Source organism: Notolepis coatsorum (genome assembly GCF_963971535.1).
Source record: "Notolepis coatsorum genome assembly, chromosome: 4".
Lineage (NCBI taxonomy): Eukaryota > Metazoa > Chordata > Actinopteri > Aulopiformes > Paralepididae > Notolepis > Notolepis coatsorum.
In genome coordinates, this window is record NC_140168.1 from 206,598,017 (window position 1) to 206,622,767 (window position 24,751).

General features: G+C 41.2%; 1 protein-coding gene across 1 annotated transcript in view; it reads left to right on the forward strand.

Moving 5' to 3' along the window:
* Positions 1 to 19,754, forward strand: part of ostc (oligosaccharyltransferase complex subunit) — a 45,490-nt gene extending 25,736 nt beyond the window's left edge. The window contains exons 3-4 of the mRNA XM_084312981.1: positions 13,426 to 13,623; positions 19,121 to 19,754. Coding sequence (XP_084169107.1) covers positions 13,426 to 13,623; positions 19,121 to 19,139 — 217 coding nt within the window. The 3' untranslated portion in view covers positions 19,140 to 19,754. The remainder of the gene's footprint in view (positions 1 to 13,425; positions 13,624 to 19,120) is intronic.
* The last annotated feature ends 4,997 nt before the right edge of the window (positions 19,755 to 24,751 follow it).

Consider the following 24,751-nt stretch of genomic DNA (forward strand, 5'->3'; position numbering starts at 1 on the left):
TCTAATAATGACAACGATGTGTGTTCTATAATTATGTGTGTAGTGTTCTGATGACGACTATTGGTGAAGCGATGTCGAGATTCATTTGGTTTGGCAGCGAGAGCTAGATTTGCGAAAAGCATGCAGCTGCAGAGCCGCAGAGCAGACAATTGTGCGCGCACAGTGGCAATTCAGCTGTTGGGTGGGTGGCGCTGCTGAGCGGTCCCAAGACCGGACTGAGAGCGCCGCTGGCTCTGCGGCTCTGCAGTTGCATACTATTGGTATGTGCTTCGTTGGGACTGGGAGGGGAGATATAATAGTCATCACTAGGGATGGGTACCTTTCACATTTGAACCGATACCGGTACCTGTGAATCGATACCGGTACCCAACGGTACCTTTTTTCGGTACTTTAGTCTCAAGAAATTTAATTTAAAAAAAAAATCCAAACTTCAAATAACTACAATTTCGACAGTTTTTGGCTTGTCATTGCTCCGACTGCTTTGTTGTTGAATCAAGTCAAATCCTAGGTAAGCATATATTGTGCGTGTGAACGTTGACATGAAAAGAAAGTAAAAAAAAAAATTAAAGTTTTTTTATTTTTTTATTTTTTTAAATTCGGTTTCTCACTTGATTCGATACTCGGTAGTACCGACGTGTTTCGGTTCGGTACCTCAAAAGTACCGAATTCGGTACCCATCCCTAGTCATCACGCAACGTTTATATTTCACGATAATGTTGCCGTCTCTCTGCTAAATTTCTCAGTTATTCGCTTGATATAATTAATACAAATGTCCAATATAACGGAATTCGTTAGCTCATAAAAATGTGATTATAACACACTGCTGTTTATTAATGTCAGCCGACTGCCCACAGACACCTATTTGATTTAAAGTCAGCACGGAGTCTCTGGACTTATTTATTTATTATTTCTTTATGTTTGCATTGGGGGGTGCGCGAGCTAGGTCGGGAGGTGACAGGGGGTGCGCGGCCAAAAAAGTTTGGGAACCGCTGTGCTAGACCACGAGTGACATTCTATTAAATTAGAATTAAAGTTTTAGATCCTATGGCAATTAGCATAGGAAAGTTAAGGTTAAAAGGCTCACCTTGGGCTAACCGGTGGTGTAAGGGAGGGAGTTATACGCGAAGGTTGTGTCTAAGGAACACAGCCCTGTACGACTCTCTGAGGGAGGGGGATTGAGGGGTTTATTTGTATACATGTATGTTTTTAAGCTCGGCTCTCAACGGGACCTCAATAGTTGGATGTATATCCATTGTGAATTCGTACTCCAGAAGCATTACCAACAATTACACAACAACATGTATAGATTATGGCTAGTTTGAATATAATGATCTGGAATACTGGGGGAATAAATAATCAACAAACGCAAAAGCGTGCTCACACTGATGAAAAACAAACAGGTTGACGTGGCTCTTCTAAGCGAAACGCACATTTTAGTGGAAGACAAAGCTACGCTAGCGGACAACATATATCATAACATTAGTCACTCTTCCTTTGGAACGAGATCCCGTGGAGTTGCTATAGTCGTGAAACGGAAGTTGAATATTGAATTTAAGGAAGTATGGTCTGATACAGATGATCGGATAACCATAGCTAAAATGTTATACAGGAATAGGAAAATAGCGTTGGTAGCGGTATATGCCCCAAATTTGTACGAAGCTAACTTCTATGCTACACTTACCAGAACAATGTTAAACCTTCCTGAATACTCATTTATAATTGGCGCGGATTTTAATGCCATTTGGGATTCCGGGATGGATAAATCTTATCCCACCTTTTCCAACGACCAGAAAAATTCATCTAATGCGTTAAATGATTGGTCTAAGAATACAGGTGTAAATGATCTATGGCGATCACTCAACCCTACGACCCGAAAGTACTCTTGTCGATCTGCAAGACATAACACACTTTCCAGAATAGATTATATTTTTGCATCCCCTAGACCATAGGTGTCAAACTCATGGCCCGCGGGCCAAATGTGGCCCGCTACGTCATTTGATGTGGCCCCCCAAGAGCTCTGGTAAATTTTTTTTTTTTTTTTTTTAAACATTAATCTTGGGTTAAAAAATAGCGGCGTTAAAAGAATTGTGGGTTAATGCGTTAATAAAGCTTTAACTTTGACAGCCTTAGTTATTACACATTCTTACACATACATGTATGTTGAACATCTGAGGTATTGATGAAGTAACAAAGGAAAAAAGCCAAAAGCACTTACTCCTCAGACATTCTTTGACAATTTTACAGCCCAAAATACAAAAAAGATCCAGGCGGAATAGGTAACAAAGGGTTGAAGAAATATTGTCTGAACTGTCGGATGCAAACTGGCTGTGTGACATAACCAAGCATCTCGCTCAATTGAATAATAAACTGCAGGACGCAAACAAGTCCCACCCAAAACTTGACCAATATAGTTGTGAACTGAGACAACCCTTATTTTGTTATTTTTGAGTACAGTTACAGTTGTGTGTTCATGCAGACGCATAATAGCAATTTCATTACGAATTGAAAACGGGGGACCCTGATGTAAACAAGTCGAAAGTCTTTCTCTGGTCTGCATCCCCTTAACAATTGTGTGTATTGAGCTGTACTGTACTGTACCCATTCTGCAATCTGTTAATTATATAGTTATATAGTTAATTAGTTAATTAAACTATCTTCCATTAGTTGGATGTATGGCCTCTGCAAGGTTGTGTGCAGCCATTTGTTTTTGTAACATCTGCTACATCTGTCCCACGTGTTCTTTGCAGCTCATAGTTGTTAGTTCTGCCCCTCTTGACTGTGACAAAAAGGTTTTGAACAAACTTAATGTCATGGCTTGTATTTGATGATATTCTTCTTTGTTATTTAGTTGAATGGTTTGATCATTGATTGATGGAGTAATATGGGGTTTTGATAAACTAAAATTATTTGTTAAAATAACATAAGCTAACATATATTTTTACATCTATGCAAAATGTATAACTTGAATAAGTAATAAATACAGAAACAACATGTTTAACAATATGTAAATGAGTAGCTACATTTATTTTACATTACATTAACATTTATATGGTCTTTGGCCCTTTGAGGGCAACCATAATGCTGATGTGGCCCTCTGTGAAAATGAGTTTGACACCCCTGCCGTAAAGGCTAGTGGTACACGATAGCTATGAGCTAACTAACGCTACAGGCTCAAACACCCTACGTTGTCGCGTCCACAAGCTCGTCCGCAGGACACCCGCGAGGACGGGGGCACACAAAGAGGAGAGAACCACCCGCAGGGACGGCGGAGCTATAGGCTAACTGTGATGCACCGAGTGGGCCACCATTGATCTACATGCCCCGATCTCAAATGGTTCACGACAGTAGACATAATGCTAACGTTAGCCAGCGCCATATATCGAGTAGTACTATGACCCGGACGGGCAAGGCATACGTTTCCTGAAGTGACGTCACGGCCGTGCTAGCGTCTGATAAGCTTTTAGATTCGGCTCATTAATATGCACCAGTAGTGACGTCGGCGTTTGATAAGCTTTTTTGATTCGCGCGTGCATGTTATTCGTGCATGGACCTTTTTAACTCTTTCTGAGTGGCATTTTCCGGTGTCAAATGGAAAAAAATAAATAATGAAATTATATACCAATGATGTAAACTACCCATAATTGATCAGTAGGGTTTAACCTGGATGTTGGGCTTTAAGCCTCCTCGGAACCGATATCAAGCTGTACTCCAAGGTATTAGCCATCAGACTTCAAAAGCATATGACGTCTTTAGTGCATCCTGACCAGACTGGCTTCATAAGAGGCCGCTTGATCACGGATAATATAAGACGGTTATTACATGTGCTAGATGCCAGCAAGGATGACACCACACCTAAGGCGATGCTGTCCCTGGATGCGATGAAAGCCTTTGATAGGTTGGAATGGTCTTATCTATGGGCAGTATTAGAAAGGATGGGGTTAGGAAAAGGATTCATTGATATGATTAAAGTATTATACAAAGACCCATCGGCCATGATTACAACAGGTATAATCGCCTCCGAAATCTTTCCGGTATCGCGCTCCTCTAGACAGGGTTGCCCTCTTAGTCCCGGACTATTCGCTTTATCATTAGAGCCTTTAGCACAATATATAAGACAATCCCAATCCATAGAACCAATCGCAATCAAGGGCACACAACATCATATTAGTTTATATGCGGACAACGTAATATTGTTCATGCAAAACCCTAACACCTCAATGCCTCATCTTCTCAAGTTGATTGATGACTTTGGCAATCTATCGGGATTTAGGATAAATTGGCCAAAGTCGGCTTTCCTTCCACTTAATGCCCCTGCAAAGAATATACTCCTTCCAGAAGAAATACCAATGGTTAAACACTTCAGATGTTTAGGAGTTGAAGTATTCCCTACTATAAGCCAAACAGTGAAGTACAATTACATAAAAATCCAAGATAAGATCAAATACGACTTTGACAGGTGGTCCAAACTTAAAAACTCAGTACAGGCACGGGTATCAATAGTTAAGATGGATGTTCTACCTAGAATCAACTTCATTAGCTCAATGCTACCGTTACCCCCTCCAGATGGTTACTGGCAAAAATTACACTCCACAGCATACAAATTTATTTGGAATAACAAACCTCCACGTATAAAAAGATCCACCGCACAGAGAAACAAAGCCGACGGAGGTATGGCATTTCCAGATTTTTACCACTATTTTAAGGCGTACTCTTTAAGACCACTGCCAACCTGGTTTGATTCCCAAGCATCTGTATCCTGGAGAAACTTAGAAGTAAATATAGTAGCACCACATAGACTGCAGGACATAGTATACACCATATTATCAATTAAGCAATGCGAATTGAAATTTGGCCCCCTTATTACTCATGTGATCCGGATATGGCGTGAAACACACAAAAAACTATTCTAACCTACATAAATGGCATAGTCATACTCCCCTATTCAATAACAATGCACTCCTGATTGGAAAACAACCTATAAGATACGCTAAATGGGAAAAGCAGGGCATACACACATTAGGAGATGTTTTCAACAAACAGGTTTTTTGTAGCTATAAAGACATGCATACAATTTTTTATCTCACCAGTTCCACATATTATTTTTACGCACAGTTATTGGTCTGTTTGAAGGCTCATGGAGTCCCATTAAGGATACCAATTGAGCACCACAGATATCACATTCTTCTATGAAAGAGAGACATCGAGAGGTTTCGTATCTGATTTTTATCATCAATTACTAACGTTCTCGTATGGAATCCTCCCCCTAGACTCAGTCTGGAGGAGGGATATACCAGACTTGGAAATAAATTTTGATTGGCAAGAAGTCTGGGCAAACGTTCGAATTGCGTCACGTAACCCGGACCACCAACAAATTAATCTTAACTATATTCATAGGACATACCGGACTCCTATAAGATTGAACAGAATGGGACTTAAACAAGACTCCAGATGTTCCTTATGTACAAATGGGGATGAGGGTACATTTATGCACATGTATTGGGATTGCCCACCAGTTAAGATATTCTGGAAAGAAGTGTCCCAGCAATTATCAAATTTCTTATTTCTGAACATACCTGTACACCCCTCTGTATTGCTGTTGAATGATGTTTTTGAGTTTGCAGTCCCTATACCAGGGTTTCCGTTAGAAGAAATTGTTGCCGGTCTCAGGGTCCGGTAGATTTAAATCTACCGGTCAAATGAGAGAAATTCCGGTCAGAGTTTATTGAGCTTAAAAACAACAGGCTATAAAGAATGACATCCTCAAGGCATGTAGATTTATAATATTTTAACTTAAAACTAGGCTACTTTTGCGTATACAGTCATTATATTCCAAATAAAATAAGTCCAGAGACTCCGTGCTGCTGCCGACTTTAAATCAAATAGGTGTCTGTGGGCAGTCGGCCCGACATTAATAAACAGCAGTCTGTTATAATCACATTTTTATGAGCTAACGAATTCCGTTATATTGGACATTTGTATTAATTATATCAAGCGAAGAACTGAGAAATTTGGCAGAGAGAGACGGCAACATTATTGTGGGTTTGCGTGATGACTCTCTACCTCCCAACGACTTATTTGTGAGAGTATGTCGCTGCAGAGCAGCAGATTCAGCTGTTTTCAGGCTCTATCTGGGGACCGCTCAGCAGCGCCCCCCACCCAACAGCTGAATTGCCAATGGCTGAATTGGAGTATTGCACTGTGCCGGCATCGCTGGTGGGCTGTGCCGGCTCTGCAGCTGCACATGCACTCGCAAACCCAGCACTAAGCTCTCGCTGACAACGTCGTTGTCATCATTAGACCTGCTTTGTGAAGCAACGATGAAACAAATGTAATGATTGTTTCGTTCATCGCTTAGGCTATTTAATTTTAGCCTATTTTAATATAATTCAAATAATCAAATTGTGCTTAGAGGGAATTATTTTCACCGGACATTAAGACCGGAGAGATTAAATATGTCGGATTTCAACAGATTTTGCCGGTCAAATACCGGTAATTACCGGACAACGGAAACCCTGCCCTATACAGCTAAAGAGATTAGTTTTATCTGGTATCACAGCGGCTAAAAAGCTGATAGTATCACGATGGTTTCAACCGGATCTCGGCCTGTCTGTCCGACATCTCCGCCTGGATGACGACCAACCACCTCAAACTGAACCTAAGCAAAACAGAATTGCTCCACCTGCCGGCCAAATCCTCCCCCCTGACCGACCTTTCCATCACAGTCGAGAATGCAGCTGTGACCGCGTCCCCGACCGCCAAGAACCTTGGTGTTGTCCTCGACGACCAGTTGAACTTCTCTGCTCACATCGCAGCGACAACCAGAACCTGCCGATTCCTCCTGAGCAACGTCAGAAGGATACGCCCCTTCCTGACAAAAGAAGCCACCCAACTCCTCGTCCAATCAACAGTCATCTCCCGCCTCGACTACTGCAACGCACTGCTCGCTGGCCTCCCGGCCACTGCCACTAAGCCTCTTCAACTCATTCAGAACGCAGCGGCCCGCCTGATCTCAAACCTACCGAAGTCGGCCCATGTCACCCCACTTCTTAGGGACCTGCACTGGCTCCCCATTGCTGCACGAATCCGCTTCAAGGCCCTTGACCTAGCATACCGTGCGGCAAAGGGAACTGCTCCCGCCTACCTCCGGTCAATGGTCTCTAACTACACACCCTCAAGACCCCTACGCTCTGCATCTTCTGGCCGCCTCAGACCTACTCCTATCCAAGCTCCGGGAGGGTCATCAAAGAGAAGTCGCCTATTCTCAGTCCTTGCCCCACAATGGTGGAATGAACTACCCACCCCAGTTAGGACAGCCGAAACACGTCCAATCTTTCGCCGTCGACTAAAGACTCACTTCTTCAACCATTATCTGAATTAAAAAAAAAAAAGAAAAAAAAAAAAATCTAACCCTAACTAACCATACTGTCATGCACTTGTCCTAATAAACTAACCTACACTGTAGCACTCAACACTTTGATGAACATTGTTACTCAGCTGATAGAGTTGTGCTCTTCCTGATGGCTTGTCGTACAGAACTTGTAAGTCGCTTTGGATAAAAGCGTCAGCTAAATGACTAAATGTAAATGTAAATGTAAATGTAACCGGAAAAAATGTGTCGGAAGGTATGGGTTCTTACATATCTCGATGTGATTTATCTAGAAATATCTACAGCAAGAATTTTAGGTGTCAGTGAAACCAAAATTGCAATGTGGTTAGAAGTGGTGGAGAGAATAAAAGCTAGCATATGAATTGTAGTGCCTGGTTAGGAGCGAATGATAATGGATTGATTATCCAAGTGGGGGTCCGGGGGGGGTGAACGAGCGAGAGCATATGTATATAGGGTATTAGATAGCAAGTATTGGGTGTAGGGCTGGGCGATATGGCCTAAATATGATATCACGTTATTTTCTGACCTTTCGGCGATACACGATACGCATCACAATGTTTTTCTTTTTTTCCCCAAACAATTCATTATGAGGCTTACCAAGACAGTATTTGAGTTTGCAAGCTAACATTAAAGACAAAATAAAATACCCATGCATTTAGCATTTTTATATTATATATTAGATTTAGATTATTGGATTATTAGATTATATATTGCATATTTAGCAATGAGATATTATATGATTTAGATATGAAATATGATGAATTGAAAATGGGGGACCCTGATGTAAACAAGACGAAAGTCTTTCTCTGGTCTGCATCCTCCAGTCCACTGTTGACTGTTGTTGTATTGAGCTGTACTGTATTGTACCCATGCTGCAATCTGTTAATAACGTTTTCATTCATTCAGTCGGCAAACAGAATCATTTTGAGTGACAGTCGCGTCTGCCAATTACGTCACATCGCTTGCACCCGCCCTGCTGTTCTTAGCACCAATCGGCAAGCGCATATTCATTTTTTACTTCCGCCATTGGAGAGCTCAATGACAACAACAATGGCAGCGGTAGCTCGCCGCGGCCGACGTTTAGCTTTTAGCTCCGCAGGAAGACTAAACGACTGGAGGCATAATGATTTTACTGCAACGGATGTTATAATAAAAGCCTTTCCATACATCTGTCTGATTGAAAACGTTATTAACAGACCGCAGAATGGGCACAACTGAGTCAGATATGAACGACTAATGCTTGCTATATCTAGGTCGACCTCGGTCGTTGCTATGTAAATACGCTGATGTTATTGGAAGTGTAACTATATAACGTTAATGCCACAAAACGAATGCCTTTATTATCATAAGTAGTAACTTTTGATGCAGTAGTGTGTGTGTGGGGCGGCGCTGTTCAAAAGTGTCAACGTGTGGACCAGATTGACGTGACACAAGCCTCTTGGGCAAAACATCACGATATCCACGATACGTTTAAAAAGTGTATCGTTAATGAACTGTACCCGATATTTATATAATATCGTCATATCGCCCAGCCCTAATTGGGTGTATATCTCGTATACTACATTTATTTAAATGGTGATTTCATTGGATGTGTAGTGTTAATGCTTGTATGTCTAATTTTATGTTATGTTTAAAAAATAATAAAAAAATAAAACACAAAAAAGAAAACCGATCGAAAAACATGATCCAATTCTTAGCGGAGATCTCACTCGCTGACTTCTGTAGACACACAGAGTTGCAAACTGCCGCTCCTCCTCCTCCTGCCCCTCCCTTACCCGTGTCAACAAGCTCCGGCAATAGTCTGCTCTAGTGCATGCAACCTCTGTGAGCTAACGTTAGCTACCTTAGCTATTGTTACTGTTTAAACAAAATTACCCAGTCAACTATTCACTTTTAGTTTAATACATGAGGCATTGTCTAACGGTATCTAGCCGGCTACTGATAGCTCCTGATATCAACAAATGCTCCAGCAATAGTCTAGTAGTGCATGATACCTCCGTTAGCTCACGTTAGCTCACTGTTCAAAACGAAATGTCCCATGATTAAACTAAATAGTTCAGGTAGTTGTCTTAACGTTATCTAGCCGGCTAGCAGTAGCTCCTGATATCAATGTCTTATAACATTGATTCGATGCGTATTCGAGCCCCGGCTTGCATCTCAGTCACGAACGGGGCTAGCTGAGGGAGTAGGGTATATCTGCAGAGCCGCAGAGATACCCTGCTGAGGGCATGCTGAATGTGATTTGACCAAAGCAGAGTATACCCACAGACAGTGGAGATAGCGAGCATTTTGACTTGTTGCGTGGTGGCGATGTCTCGCAGATAATACAACTACAAGTATAATTATATAATATATATAATTTATATAAAAATAAAAAAAAGTATATATATATATATATTTTTTTTTTAAATGATCGGTGTTGCGGCAGTAGACTGTAATAGACAGACCTGCCGAGGGGCTGAGCGATGGAGTTCAAACAATTGACGCGCGACATGAAATAACTCCGTTCCACGTCCAGGAAATACTTTTAAGGCATTTATTCTTTCGCTTCATCATGAGACAAACAAAATACGATTTGCACTTTGCGGTATTGCGTTATTGCGGTCAAAAGATAATATGCTCTCCTAACTCTCACCCCCTCTCTCCGTGAGCTGTCAACCTCTGTGAACTGTCAACGTGAAAAGGTGAATGAAATTCCATAAGACGCTCCCATTAGCGCCACACCCCCGTGAGCACGCCCACCACCTAAAGTGACAGTACAACTAATAATACAACAAAACTAGAATACTGAATCATAATAAAGAGACCTCCATTACGGCGCCTACAATCGGTATCGGCCGATATGGCTCAAGATGACCGGTTATCGGTGGCAAAAAACGTGATCGGGGCATCCCTAGATGGAAGTGATTCGTTTAGTGATAGGTTGCAGCAGGGTGGAAGTGATTGGTTTAGTGATAGGTTGCAGCAGGATGGAGGTGATTAGTTTAGTGATGGGTTCCAGTAGGATGGAAGTGATTAGTTTAGTGATGGGTTGCAGTAGGATGGAAGTGATTAGTTTAGTGATGGGTTGCAGCAGGATGGAAGTGATTTGTTTAGTGATAGGTTGCAGCAGGATGGAAGTGATTAGTGTGTCAACTAGTACAGGGCTGTACGCTAAGCTTTTTCACTAGGGGCACACTTGCCCCTAAATGAGAAATTTAGGGGCAAAAAATATTTTTTAGGGGCACATTTTTAAATAACAATTTTACCATTATTAAAAAAATATGTTCCTCCTGCCTCATTACTGTGGTCCTTTTATTTAACATTTAAGTGCGTTTGTTTTCAGGTTTGAATCTTTTATAATGAACCAACTGAGAAAGTGTGTAAATCACTAATAGAACAAAAACAACAAACTGTGTGTGTGTGTGTGCGCGCGCTTGTGTAGTGCTCCTTGAATGAGATCACCACAACACACACACCATTGCATTAATCAGGAGGACAAGAAACTCTGCATACATTTGTTTCACAATGAAAAGTGCTTTAGAAATCAAATGAATTATTATTGTAAATAACCCCATGAAAGGTTTATTATTTGTATGGGTAATTACCTGCTTCATATTTGTGATGTTACTGGTTTCAGTGTGTGCCTAAAGTGATCAATGTGTTGGGTCGTTTATAGAGATCTATGCCAATTAATGTTTATGTATATCCGGGACTTTTTTTTAATAAGAATTGAGAGGTATTTGTATATGTGACCTTTATTTTGAAAACCGTGTTGCGACGCAACCTTATTTACATTTGCGCTTTTGACAGTGAAATGTTCAGTCCAACTTAGCTCGAAGGAAAGACTAATCAAAAAGGTTTAATTGACCTGTATGAGGCTCTTACGGTAGGTCAAGGACTTTGATTGTTTATAGAAGTGGAATGTAATACTATGCTAAACGAGAAATAAACAGTGATTTTACCAGCAGTAAAGTTGCAAGCCACTTTCATTTCATATACGGGGGAACCGTGACAATTATTAGTATTATCTTATTTGCATATTGTCTCATTATTAGATAGATAGATAGGTTGATATTTTATAAATTTAAGTACAGTATTTCACGTCCTAATAGTGGGCTACTAGTACTCACCTAATGCATGGCTGAACGTGAACGTTAAAAGTGTCCATGTCCCCGTCAATCAATCATCACATCATCACGTCAATCATCTTATCATCTCTCCACATCGGACGTGGTTGTCATAAGATGGACTGATATCCACTCAGTTGTTCTTGCAGAGCAAAATTTGCGTCTTAAATGTATTGAAAGGAGCCGGAGGTGCTTCTTTGGCGATGCAATAGCCCATATTGAAAGGAAGAGAGGCCACATTCAGTTTCGTTTTGCTAGGAATTATGGGATTTGGTGTTGGATGTATAGACTACGCAGATAGGGACATGGTCTTTAATCGCACGATAGACTACAAGTACCAAGTATATAGCGTGACCCAGATTCACTCCACACGCAAATCTTTTTTTTCACTCAGGCTATCGGTGATCGCAGTAAGTTCATTCATTGCCGACAGATTCTTTCATAGCACCACGACATTGTGTCGCACTGTACAGCCTTGGTTGTAGGCTAATGTTTTTTTTTTTTTTTTTTTCTTTTTAAATGTATCCAATTTGTATGGATTAATTTAGGAGTGAAATGCGAATGAAGGGTTGAAATCACAACTCGCAACGTTGCTCCCAAATAATATTTCCAACTCGCAACGGCCAAATTAAGGGGCAATTTGCGACGAGATCGTCGCAGTGTACAGCCCTGAACTAGTAGCACATAGTCAGAGTCCCTCGGCTCCCTTTACCATTCCTTGAGTGTCGTACCATAGTAGTTCTACTGCCACCTAGTGGAGAGCGAGTGCATGCGCCAGAAGATAAAGAAGCAACCTGTGTGAGTGTTTTGAGCTCCACGATTCCCGAGTTGCAAGTAACATAGTGTAGACCTGATGTGTGTGCATGTAAAAACAATGCAAGAATGTACAAAACATTGCTGACCAATAATAATGGCAGCATACCGCTACACTGCAGTTGTGAGCAGAATGTTAATGGCCAGGACATTATTAGTGGTGGTCTGGGCCGTTCCACTGGTGGTTGGAGGGGCTGAGTCGTTTGAGGTCGGCATACAGGGATTAGTAGTAGTAGTTTTATTCAGTCATCATCTCACACAATACAATATGCACAATCATTTTACAATATTTTATTTGACAGTGACTGAAAAGGTACAGACTGAAGCATAATGCTTATACATGCCTGTCCTATATTCTTAACAAAATTAAGACTCAAACAGTATTCTAAAAGAAATGAACCAAAAATCACCTTTTGTAGTTTTCAAAAATAGCTTTACAAACTATTTTCTTAAACCAAAAGCAAATTACTCATTCTTAACTTTATAGCATTGTTTCACATGTTAACCCCAACAATAGAAATACACCTCCCTTTAATCCCTTTCTTAGCTTTTTTAACAGTAAATTTACAAATGTCTCTCAAATCATATTTTCTTTCATGTATTAAAAAAAACCTTTGCACACTGTCCGGGAGTAACTTTGCTTTAGCTCTGTACATTATTTGCATAATTTTATAATAAACCAAATCATTAAATTTCATAACATGTGACTTTATAAACAGTGGATTACAATACACTGCACATCCCTAATTCGTATAGTACTAGGTAGTAATATAGACAAGGAAGATGAATTAGTGGAAGAAGTTTTTAGTTTTTTTTTCATCCATTTCAGATATTGATTGAAGACATTTTTAGTCGACGGCGAAAGATTGGTCGTGTTTCAGCTAATTAAAACAAATCAGACTTGTATCTGATTTAGGAGAGTGGTCCAAATCGGAATTGAAAATATCAGATTTCATGTAAAAAAAAAAAAGTTAAAATCAGATTTGGACCACATTTTGGCTGCAGTGTGAACATAGCCTATGCTCCACCGTCTCCGGTCCCGGGAGTCTGGCGCGGCCCATAAAGGCGTCTTGAGCCCCGGCCAGCGTGGCTGACGTCCTGCTGCTTGTCTTCCAGGGTGAACGGCCAGTACATCATGGAGGGCCTGGCCTCCAGCTTCCTCTTCACGATGGGCGGCATGGGCTTCATCATCCTGGACCGCTCCAACGCCCCCAACATCCCCAAGCTCAACCGCTTCCTGCTGCTCTTCATCGGCTTCGTCAGCGTGCTGCTCAGCTTCTTCATGGCCCGCGTGTTCATGCGCATGAAGCTGCCGTGAGTGTTTACTTTTATTTGTTTTACATTTTAATATATACAATTTTTCTTTTAAGCGCACACGCATGTTCTTCCAGCAGAAGCAATGGAAGTTCTGTCACAGTCTGTATTAGAATAGAGATGGAAGTACTTTATTGATCCCGAGGGAAATTCAGCACCACAGATCGCTCACAATGAACATTCAGTTAGTCAAAAGTCTAAATAAATTTTCAAATCTGAATAAGAGTACAGTCAGAGATATACATTCTATAATATGTATATACATAGTAAAATATACAGTAAGAATGTACAGTAAAAGGAGGGATGAGCATCGATTTCAGTCATTAAATTACAAGAAATCGAATAGTTTATGTGACTAAGATACAATGAAATATTATTTTATTGATCCCCTTGTGGAAAGTCGGGCGTCATAGCAGCATGGGGGAGGGGAGGTACATGTATGGCAGGGTAATAGTAGAAAGACATAAATATAGGCAATAAAATTTGATCTGAATATAAAATACAAGAAAAAATAAACAGTGTAAACAATATATTTAACTCTGAATATAAAAATATGAGAAATAAACCATTGATTGAAAACGTTATTAACAGATTGCAGAATGGGTACAATACAGTACAGCTCAATACACACAATTGTTAACACATTGAGTGCCACGCCCCTTCCGGGAAGTGACCCTTTCCTTGCCTCCATTAACACATTGGGCGCCGGGCATTGTGCCCATCTTATACCACTCTCTGCCACCGGGGGGGTCGTTTATAATTCCTTGATCGTCAGTAACGGCTTTATGTAGTATGGGTTGATATATTGATCAGATGGTTTGCAGTGAAATGAATAAACAATCAAGCTGAAAGTAACGTTAGTTGCCTCTTACCGTTCATCGATGAGACTGGAGGAGAAAGATCCCAATTATTCGACGCAGATCTCCTACATCCATTTCCGGTTTGTATGGCGCAATAAACACCGAAATCATATCGATTATTGCGTTATGGCAGCGATCCATATGCACGCCAGTGTTTGTCTGTAGTCTTGTAACGAGATGTGACTGCCGGAGGAATTTCCTCGACGCACCGATGACAACATCCGGTGTTGAGTGTAACTCGCCCGACCATCCACCAGGTGGCGGTATTGAGGCGTTGCAGTCTCATTCAGGGTCCCGCTAGTGCACTGGAGGTTGGGTGGATGAATTATGAATGCCATGGTGAAAAAATAAAATTTATCTCAAAAACGCTGTACAGCGTTGTTGGCGTTCAACGCATGGCGGGCAATAACGCTGTAAACCGATTTTGGCAACCAATGTGTTAACCCCATGTAAACGTAGTTGTAGTTTGTAGAGCTAAACCTATATTTTATAGTATAGCTATGGGTCTAATAACACCGTAGAGTCTCAGTCAGTTGCTTCTGGTCAACGTGCAAAAAAACGGATAATTTTTTTCATCCGTACATTTCCGTTTTATACCGTTTTGAATATGAATATAGTTTGGTTGCTTCTGAGTAATTCCAGGGAAAAGACGTGAAAACAGCGTTTTTGTGTAATTCAATAAACACAATTTTTCGCCTGATTATCGGAGCTTCCTGAAATCAATGCTAGATTATCATTATTATCCTTCCTCGTGCATACATGAAATGTGCCCTGGAGCACGGCGTAGCATAGCTTGACTTAAGCCAGACATTTCCGTTCCCCGACGTCGGATTTTCTAAATCGCTGACAACAGATCAGAAAGTTTTAACCTGGTCGAGGGCAGAGTTTAGTTCAGTTAGCTCGATAACCTGCATGGCCACACCCTCGCAAAGAAATCCAAGCTCGCTTCCTGAAATAATTCTCAGTCTAGATCCCATTATACCATTCTGAATTATGTTTTTGTGCTTTGTTTTTCTAGAGGGGGCTTTTGAAATGTAAAATAATAGACCTAAAATGCTGATAATAAATCATATTCAGCCTATGAATGAATGAATGAATGAAAACTTTATTTAACAGATTGCAGAATGGGTACAATACAGTACGGCTCAATACATACAATTGTTAAGGGGATGCAGACCTGAGAAAGACGTTTGTCTTGTTTCCATCAGGGTCCCCCATTTTCAATTCATATAGAAATTCATAATGAATTTACTTTGTCCTATATAATGCACCAGGGTTTCCGTTAGAATTTTCTTTTGCCGGTCTGAGTGTCCGGTAGATTTCAATCTACCGGACAAATGGGATCAATTCCGGTCAGAGTTTATTGAGCTTAAAAACAATTGATAGGCCTATAATAAGAATGACATCCTCAAGGCATTTATAATATTTTAACTTAAAACTAGGCTACTTTTGCGTATATACAGTCATTAATATATTCCAAATAAAATAAGTCCCTCGAGACTTCGTGCTGCTGCCGACTTGAGGTGTCGGTGGGCAGTCTGCCCGACATTAATAAACAGCAGTCTGTTATAATCACATTTTTATGAGCTAACGAATTCCGTTATATTGGACATTTGTATTAATTATATCAAGCGAAGAACTGAGAAATTTGGCAGAGAGAGACAGCAACATTATCGTGGGTTTGCGTTAGGGCTGGGCGATATAACGATAACGATAAATATCGCGATATATTTTAATAATCGATATCGAATATCGAAATTAGATTTGCGAGAGCATGCAGCTGCAGACCCGCAGAGCAGAGGTGTTTTCAGGTCCGGTCTGGGGACCGCTCAGCAGCGCCCCCCACCCAACAGCTGAATTGCCAATGGCTGAATTGGAGTACTGCACTGTGCGGGCACAGCTCTGTTGGACTGCGGCTCTGCAGCTGCATGCTTCTCGCACATCTACCACCAAGCTCCCGCTGACAACATCGTTGTCATTATTAGACCTGCTTGGTGAAGCAACGATGAAACAAATGTAATGATTGTTTCGTTCATCGCATAGGCTATTTCATTTTAGCCTATTTTAATACAATTCAAATAATCAAATTGTGCTTAGAGGGAATTATTTTCACCGGACATTATGACCGGAGAGATTAAATATGTCGGACTTCAACAGATTTTGCTGGTCAAATACCGGTAATTACCGGACAACGGAAACCCTCTAATGCACGTGACGTCATAGTTATACGGATACGGCGTTCGCGATCGCAGGGATTTTTTTAATGAATGAAACCTATCAGCGTTTGGCTCTGATTCGTTTAATATTCTTCGCTGTGTATTTGCTTAATGGAGCGCCCGGATTGTGTTTCATTCAAGCATACATTACAAGATACAAGAGTTTTATTTGTCACGGCATACAGGTATACAGTGAAATGCGGGGGGTGTCTATGCGTGGATTGTGGATATGAATTATGAGGAATCTGAATCTGTGGATTGTTTAATTGTATCACTGTCACTGACAGTGTCACACGTTATTGTGATATTGTAACTGGGTTTAAAATATATGAGGAGATGCGCTGTTTGATGGATTTGGTGACGTGACTTGATAAATTGAATGAGCCTTTGACGTTTTTGATGAATGAATTTGAGAAAATGCATTTATCTTTTCAAGCACTTATCTGGTGATGAACATGAGGTGTCACTGGTATAAACCAAAGGTTAATCAATATGGATGATGTCCGAAACAGATTAAAACCTGATTTAATAGTGTAACTGCAAGCCTCCCTCCAAGCCTCTCTTTGGGAACCATGTATTTATATAGTATATAATACCTAAGCACATACAGTACAGATATCCTCATAATATAATTCGTATCAATTAGATATACTATTTGGGCTTGTTTTTATCCTTATTCTGAAAGAGTTGAACAAATTATTTTCGCTAGCAAGATCTCATTTGTTTATTCATTCCAGTCGGCGAGGCTATTGAGCCGTACTGTATTGTACCCATTCTGCAATCTTGTTAATAAAGTTTTAAATCAATCAATCAATCAATCAATGCCGTTAGAAAATCAGGATTTCTGTGATCGACACCTGCTGTCTTTTCAGGTGAGGCGGCCGCGCGCAATTATCCTGAGTATCAAGTCTGGTTCGAATTAACGAGACTGAATCAGCATTCGAGGAACAGGGTAAAGCGCGGATTCAAATATCGGGTTAATTGAATCTGGATAATGGGACGGGGAATAGGGCCCTGTTCTCTGCTGTAATGCAAAAAAAATAATCCAATTATCTTATCGCCATTCCAGTTATCCACAGCGATCCTGTCTCCGACGCTGTTGGGCATTGCACTTCAACGGGCGGGCGGGGTCAGTAGTCCAAACCATCCCTACAAGCGTGTGTTTTGCCGGAGTGTTTAGGACCCGCCCCCACGCCGCAGCTCGGTAGAGAAAAGAAACTAACCTGTTTCTAACGGGGTGCAATAATGGCCGAAGGTGTTAAGAGGGCGGTATAAGACCGTCTGCCAGCTCAGACACACTCAGAACAGTATGCACAAGGTGCCACGCTGAATTATGAATGGCAATGGCGATTAAAAGAAATACTGTGAGAAAAACGTAGATCTACGTTTCTGTGACGTAGCCGGCACTCAACGGTTGGGCGACAGAAACGTAGTTCTACGTTAATGGCACCCAACGAGTTAAGGGGATGCAGACCAGAGAGACTTTCGTCTTGTTTACATCAGGGTCCCCCATTTTCAATGCATCATAACATATGACATACACAACATACAGATAGACAGTACTGCTACATCTATACATTTATGACATACCAGATTTACAAATACAGTACTGTTTGTGATATAAAAATAGTCTAAAAAAGAGAGTAGAAACTGTACATTGGAGGTGGTTGGGGGGGGTGGGTAGGCGGGGTGGGGTATAAACAAAGGTGCAGATGAGGGTCTGTATAAGTTTTGTCACAATGTATTGAGTAGGTATCAATATCAATCGATCGATTTTGGAATTTACATTAAATTATAAAAAAATCTAATTGTTTATGTAATGTAACGTTCATAACGAATGCCTTTGTTCCTGGAAATAACGTTAGCCTGCTGCGACTCACAAATATCTATCTGTTAGCGACGACGGCAGCCAGCTAACTCGCTCGTTTGATTATGTCACGTTTGCTATTAAGTAAAAACTCAATCATACAGTCGGGTCCATAAATATTATCAACACAATTTTCATCATTCTGGCTCTGTACATGGATTTTAAATGAAACGATGAAGATGTGCTTTAACACTGCAGACCTTCAGCTTTAATTTGAGGGCATTTACATCCGAATCAGATAAAGGAATTACAACCATTTCTACATGCGCCTCCTTCTTTTTAAGGGACTAAAAGTTAAGGGGACCAATTAAAGCTGGAAGTCTGCCCTTAAAGCACATTTATTGTTTAATTTCAAGTCCATCGTGGTGGTGTACAGAGACAAAAATGTGATAAGCCTGTCAATGTCCAAATATTTATGGCCCTGTCTGTAAGTATGTTAGTCGATTCGGATTAGTAATCAAGTAGTCCTCAGTGACTTGAATAGCAATGTTGTGAGTTTTGCTCTCATCCCTAGTATTGAATATGTAATTAATGAGACTTTTCTTCCTTTTCAGTGGATACCTTATGGGTTAAAGGCAGATACACTGCAGATCAACCAACACAGATGACTCGGATGAGCAAAGAACGTCAAAATGAGTGTCCCCTAATTTGCGCAACGTGTGTGTGTCTCTGTGTGTGTCTGTCTGTCTGTCTGTGTGTGTGTGTGTGTCTCTGTCTGTGTGTGTGTGTGGGCTATGAGTAGTCGCACTCGAACTTCTGATTGAATGAGAAGTCAATGAATTCAACAGCTCTCAATGATTTAAAAGCACTGAACTCTTAACGAAATTAGAAATGTATCACCGGTGCCGGTGGTTGTTGGTTCAAGCTCTGAAGCCAAAACTCATCACAATTTCCGTTCTAGTTCTAACCTCAAACGTAAACCCTAACCGCAAACGGATATATTTTCCAAATATATTATTTTGTGTTGTTAGCGATTTTCAAATAGTGGATTTTTGACTTTGCAGCTTGGACTACACGGGGGGCACTTCATGGATTATTTCAAGACATTCAATCGGCAATACATGCTGGCCAGTGGGGAAGCTTTCGGTGTCGGTCGAGTTTTTTTTGTAAACACTTGTTTGAAAATACCTTCAATCTGTCGCAATCATGTTTTTGTATGAGGGAGTGAAATAAACGTTATTTCCAGAACGTCTCTGTCGTGTCCATTCTTATCAATATTACAGGTTCAAACAGTAGGCACATTAGTATTTTACCAGTAATAGGTAAGTTATTGGAAGGAATTGTGTTCAAGCAGATTCAAAAGTATTTCAACGAAAACAACATTAATTCTGATTTCCAGCATGCATACAAAGTAGGATACTCTACAGCAGGGGTCAGCAACCTTTTTGACATGGAGTGCCTGTTTGAAATATAGTTGTAACTAGTGTGCCTCAACAATATTCCATGCATCGTAATTTTTTTTCCTCATAATCAGGTCTTTTTAATAATTTTTACATTATTACATCATTATTGTTATTGTTATTATTAACAATATTATTATGATGGTTGTATCAACCCTAAATCTGAGTTGGGGGGGGGGGGGGGGGGGGGAATGCAATGCAAACAAACGGCTGCATACAGTGCGACCATTTCACTCACTTTGCCCATTCATTTTTGGACACATCACACACCATCGGTGTGCTGTTGTGAAGCACTTTGAGCTGCAGTTTCTGTATGAAAGGTGCTATACAAATAACGTTTATTATTATTATTATTATTATTACTGTGTACTGTACGTGTGCTGTCATAGCTCCACCTACAGGCCTAATGGAGAACACCAGGAGAACACCAGGATGTGAATGTGAGGTATATCGTGTAAATAAGTTTTGATTGATCGCAAGACTACACTGTAAAAAAAAAATTATTAGTTACCAGAACTTAAAAATATTGAGTTCAGTTACTGTGCATTAAGGTTTTCAGTTTTCAATCCATAATAAGTTAACAGAAAAATAAGTACACAACCACATTATTTCAACCTAATAAAACTATGTTTATTGTCATTGTTTTAAGAACACAAGTTGACTTGGTAATACTCACATTTTGAGTAAAAAAATGGCTTTTAACATGTGCAATGTTCAATGAAATAGAAAAATAAATAATACAATTTGTTGATTAATCCCACTGGTCACAATGGTGACCGTAATAATGTTTTTGTTATAAGGCTCTGCAAATGTTACTGAATGATGTAGCAATGTATTTCCAGCTAAATTGAAATAATAAACAAATAAAGGGTCTCAATTAAATATGTGGAAGTAAAAAGAACCTGTGGGAGGATTTCAACAAGATAAATGCGACAACAGTGCAAAATAGTTCACTATAATATTTCAAAGCAAAACAAAAAAAAATAATAATAATTTCTTTTATATTTTTTTATTTTTTTTAGTGCTGCCCCCTGTGCCTATGCAAATGCCCCCGCGTGCCTATGCAGGCACGCGTGCCTAGGGTTGCCTACCCCTGCTCTACAGGAACTGCATTAACATCTCTTACAGATAGCTGGCTACAGCTGATCGATAGGAAGTTAGTTGTGGGTACAGTGCTCTTGGATTTCAGTGTGGCTTTCGACATCATAGATCATGACCTATTATTATTGAAATTACACACATATGGGTTTGAAGACACTGCCATGGAATGGATGAGAAGCTACTTGTCTAATAGACAACAATGTGTTATATTTAATGGTTCCATGTCAAATATGGTAACACTCCAGTGTGGTATTCCCCAAGGAAGTTGTCTTGGACCCCTCCTTTACTCTATATTTGTAAATGATATGCCTTATGTATTGGAAAGTGCAGGTACAGCGATTTATGCTGATGATACAACTATATATGCATCCGCTGAAAGCACAGAACAAGTGAATAAGTTACTTCATAGTGAATTATTTATGATTTCGAATTGGATAACTGAAAACAGACTAAAATTAAATGTAGCAAAAACAAAATGTCTTATACTCGGCTCATTACAAGACGCTGGTATTGAACAAGTGAAGGAGGCCAAATTGTTGGGTGTAACTATTGACGAGGCACTACTTTGGTCTACCCAGATTAATAACATGGTTACCAGGATGAGTAGAAACATCTCCATAATAAGAATAAATGCCTACCTCCTAACGAATACAACAATTAAAATGGTAGTACAATCTTTAGTCTTGTCCCATCTTGATTACTGCCCAGCAATTTGGTCTAGTGTGTCAAAGCAAGAGCTTAGTAAACTCCAGCTCACTCAAAATAGAGCTGCCCGACTCACTCTTCACTGCTCTATAAGGAATAGTGTGGAGGGAATGCATGTTAGACTGTCGTGGATGAGGGTGGAGGAGAGACTAGCATGCAGTTTGATTAGGTTTTTAACTCAATTGTTTTTTTTTTTTTTTTTAACTTTGACCAGTCACCTGGTTCTTTTTAGCGTTTATCGCTTTTTCTTCGCATTCATACTTGGTCAAGTTCGACCGACAGAAGCAGGCTGAAAGGGTTCAGATGGGGGGGAAAGACACTCTGGGAAAGGCACGGCTGCCGTCCGGGATTCGAACGCGCTCAGCCCCAGATCCGCGCGAGCGCGGTTGTCCACGGCGCTGAAATAGCACTCGCGGTACGTGGTGAGCTACTGGAGCTCCCCCTCAATTGTATTCTATGCTTTTATCCACCAATGATAGACATGACCATAATACCAGACATGCTTCAAGTAGTCGCTTCACCCTACCTCTGCCTAGAACCAACGCTCTAAAGAAAACTGCAATGTATAGAGCCATAACATACTGGAATAGGATCCCATTACAAGGACGGTTTCAAAAAGAAACTCAAAGGAGCCATAATCCGGAAGGAAATTAATATATGTCATGCATGAGTGTAGTTGCAGCCATGTTATCCAAAACTTCTTCTGATTACTTTGTGTTTTTTTTTTCTTTTTAAAGGTATGGTGAAATTGATGTTTTAGTAACATTGAGCATTCTAAAAGCAATTCTTAAAAAGATTCAATTTTAAAAACAATCTTAAATTGTATTTAACACTGTATTTTGTTTTGTTTTTTTGTTTTCTGTTTCTTTGCTTGCATGTAATTTTAGCCATCTTGTTAGTTTCATTGTGTATTGTATGTTGAGTACTGACTTTTAATAATTCTGTTTTGCAATAATTGTTTTTGTATGTTTTTTTGTGTGGACCCCAGGAAGACTAGCTGGTTGCCATGGCACCAGCTAATGGGGATCCGTAATAAAATCAAATCAATATCTGAAATGATGGAAAAAACAAAAGAGAACTAACCTCCTTACTGTCTATCATGCACTCTTCCTACTATACTAAATTATGTCTTTACTACTATGCGCTCAACACTGTTTGATGAACATTGTTACTCAGCTGAAAGAGTTGTACCCTTCCTGCTACCTTGTCGTACAGAACTTGTAAGTCCCTTTGGATACATGAGTTGAGCTAAATGACTAAATGTAAATTTATGAACTGCGTAAACACACATGTGCTGTAGATACACATCTAGAGGACATTGGGTCTCATTCTCCAACGGACTTAAGACAAAAAATTTGCTCTTAGGGCCATTTAAGACCTCTTAGATTTTGGGATTCCCTAACTGTGTTAAATATCTGTTTTATTGATTAATTATACATTTGAAAGAATGCAGGTTATAGCCAACATGCAATATATCCCATTGATTGGTACAATGGGACAGACATTTGTCGTTTTATATAGCTATAACGTTAGGTTATGACTATAACCAAGTTCTGTTAATTAGGGGTGACGCTCTGCATCACTCATGCACTCCCTCGCGTACGTGCACGCGCACTGAATAAATTCCACAAATGTACCTTTAATACCAGTATTCGTCTGACCACACCCCTCGTTAGCTTACCTTCATAAGCAGGTGTGTGGTCACCTGCTCTCCTTCCCAAGCTTTCACCACAAGGTGAGGTCAAGGGCTGCAGCGGCGTCGGATGCCGAGCGTCACCCCTAATTAACAGAACTTGGTTATAGTCATAACCTAACGTTCTGTATCATTAGGGGATCCGCTCGGCATCACTCATGCACATAGGGAGGCCGAGCGGAGCCACCGGCCGACAAATACACCCCGCTGAAAGCCCCCCACGACCATCAGAACAGGGAGGGCCGAGCCCCCCCGACCCCCCCTAATGGAGGGCACCCCCCCTATTAGAGGTTTCCCGGGAGGGCGACGGACCCGACCGTGCGAAGAGGCACTCAAGCAACTCAACGCACAGGGTGAGCAGACCGTGGCCTGACCCCACGACTACACACACACGCAACCCGCATGCCACCCGGGAACGAACGGAGGGAACAACCTCGTTACTGCCCCCAGAAACACGGGGTCAAGGGCAAACCCAACCCCGTGGCAAGGCCGTAGCAGCGGAGCGCGAAGGAAGGCCCAGACCTACCAAAGGGACTGGACCCCCTGGAACGGGGTCCCGGAGAAGTCCATGATGCCAGCATCAAGACCCCACCAGGTGGGCACTTAGTGACCCCGCCCCCCACATCGCCAGCGTATTCGAACAAAGGCCCCTCAGCCGAGCGGGCCCTGTCCCCCCAATAGTACACCGCCTGGCACACTGACCCTGCAGAACAGGCAGTCAGCATGGCCGTAAGCACACAAAAAAGGTTAACCAACGGAAGCAGGCAGCGCACCGGGGAAAAACCAGGCAACAGGCTGTTAACCCGAGCCTGGAGACTGCGGACGAGACAGGCACCAGAGGGGACAGCTGAACACAGCCGCCCCGGCGGAAGGGGCGCATGCTGGCGTTGTTGCATGACCAAGCCTCCATTTAAAAACCCCCACCCAGAGGGGTCGAGGCAGAGAAGGCTGACACGATTGGCAGACGTCATGAACGTGCAGGGGCACCCTCAACCGGTTAACCCGGGAGTTGACACTGCTCCAACACACCAGAGAACCAACCACCTAGTCGTTACCCTATGCTGTGGTTGGTCCCATAACCCCTCAGGAAAAAACTCCAAAACATACCTGCGGCACTGCCGCAGTACCCGTGTTCCAGTTTCCAACAGGGTTATCCCGGGCCTACGGGTCAACGAAAACATTACTTCGGACCGGGCCCGGTGATATACGGGGAGCACAGGGTCCCCCGAGGAGGTCAAAGACCACCCCAACAGGCTCCTCTTCGCCATGCGTAAGAGAAGAGCGCA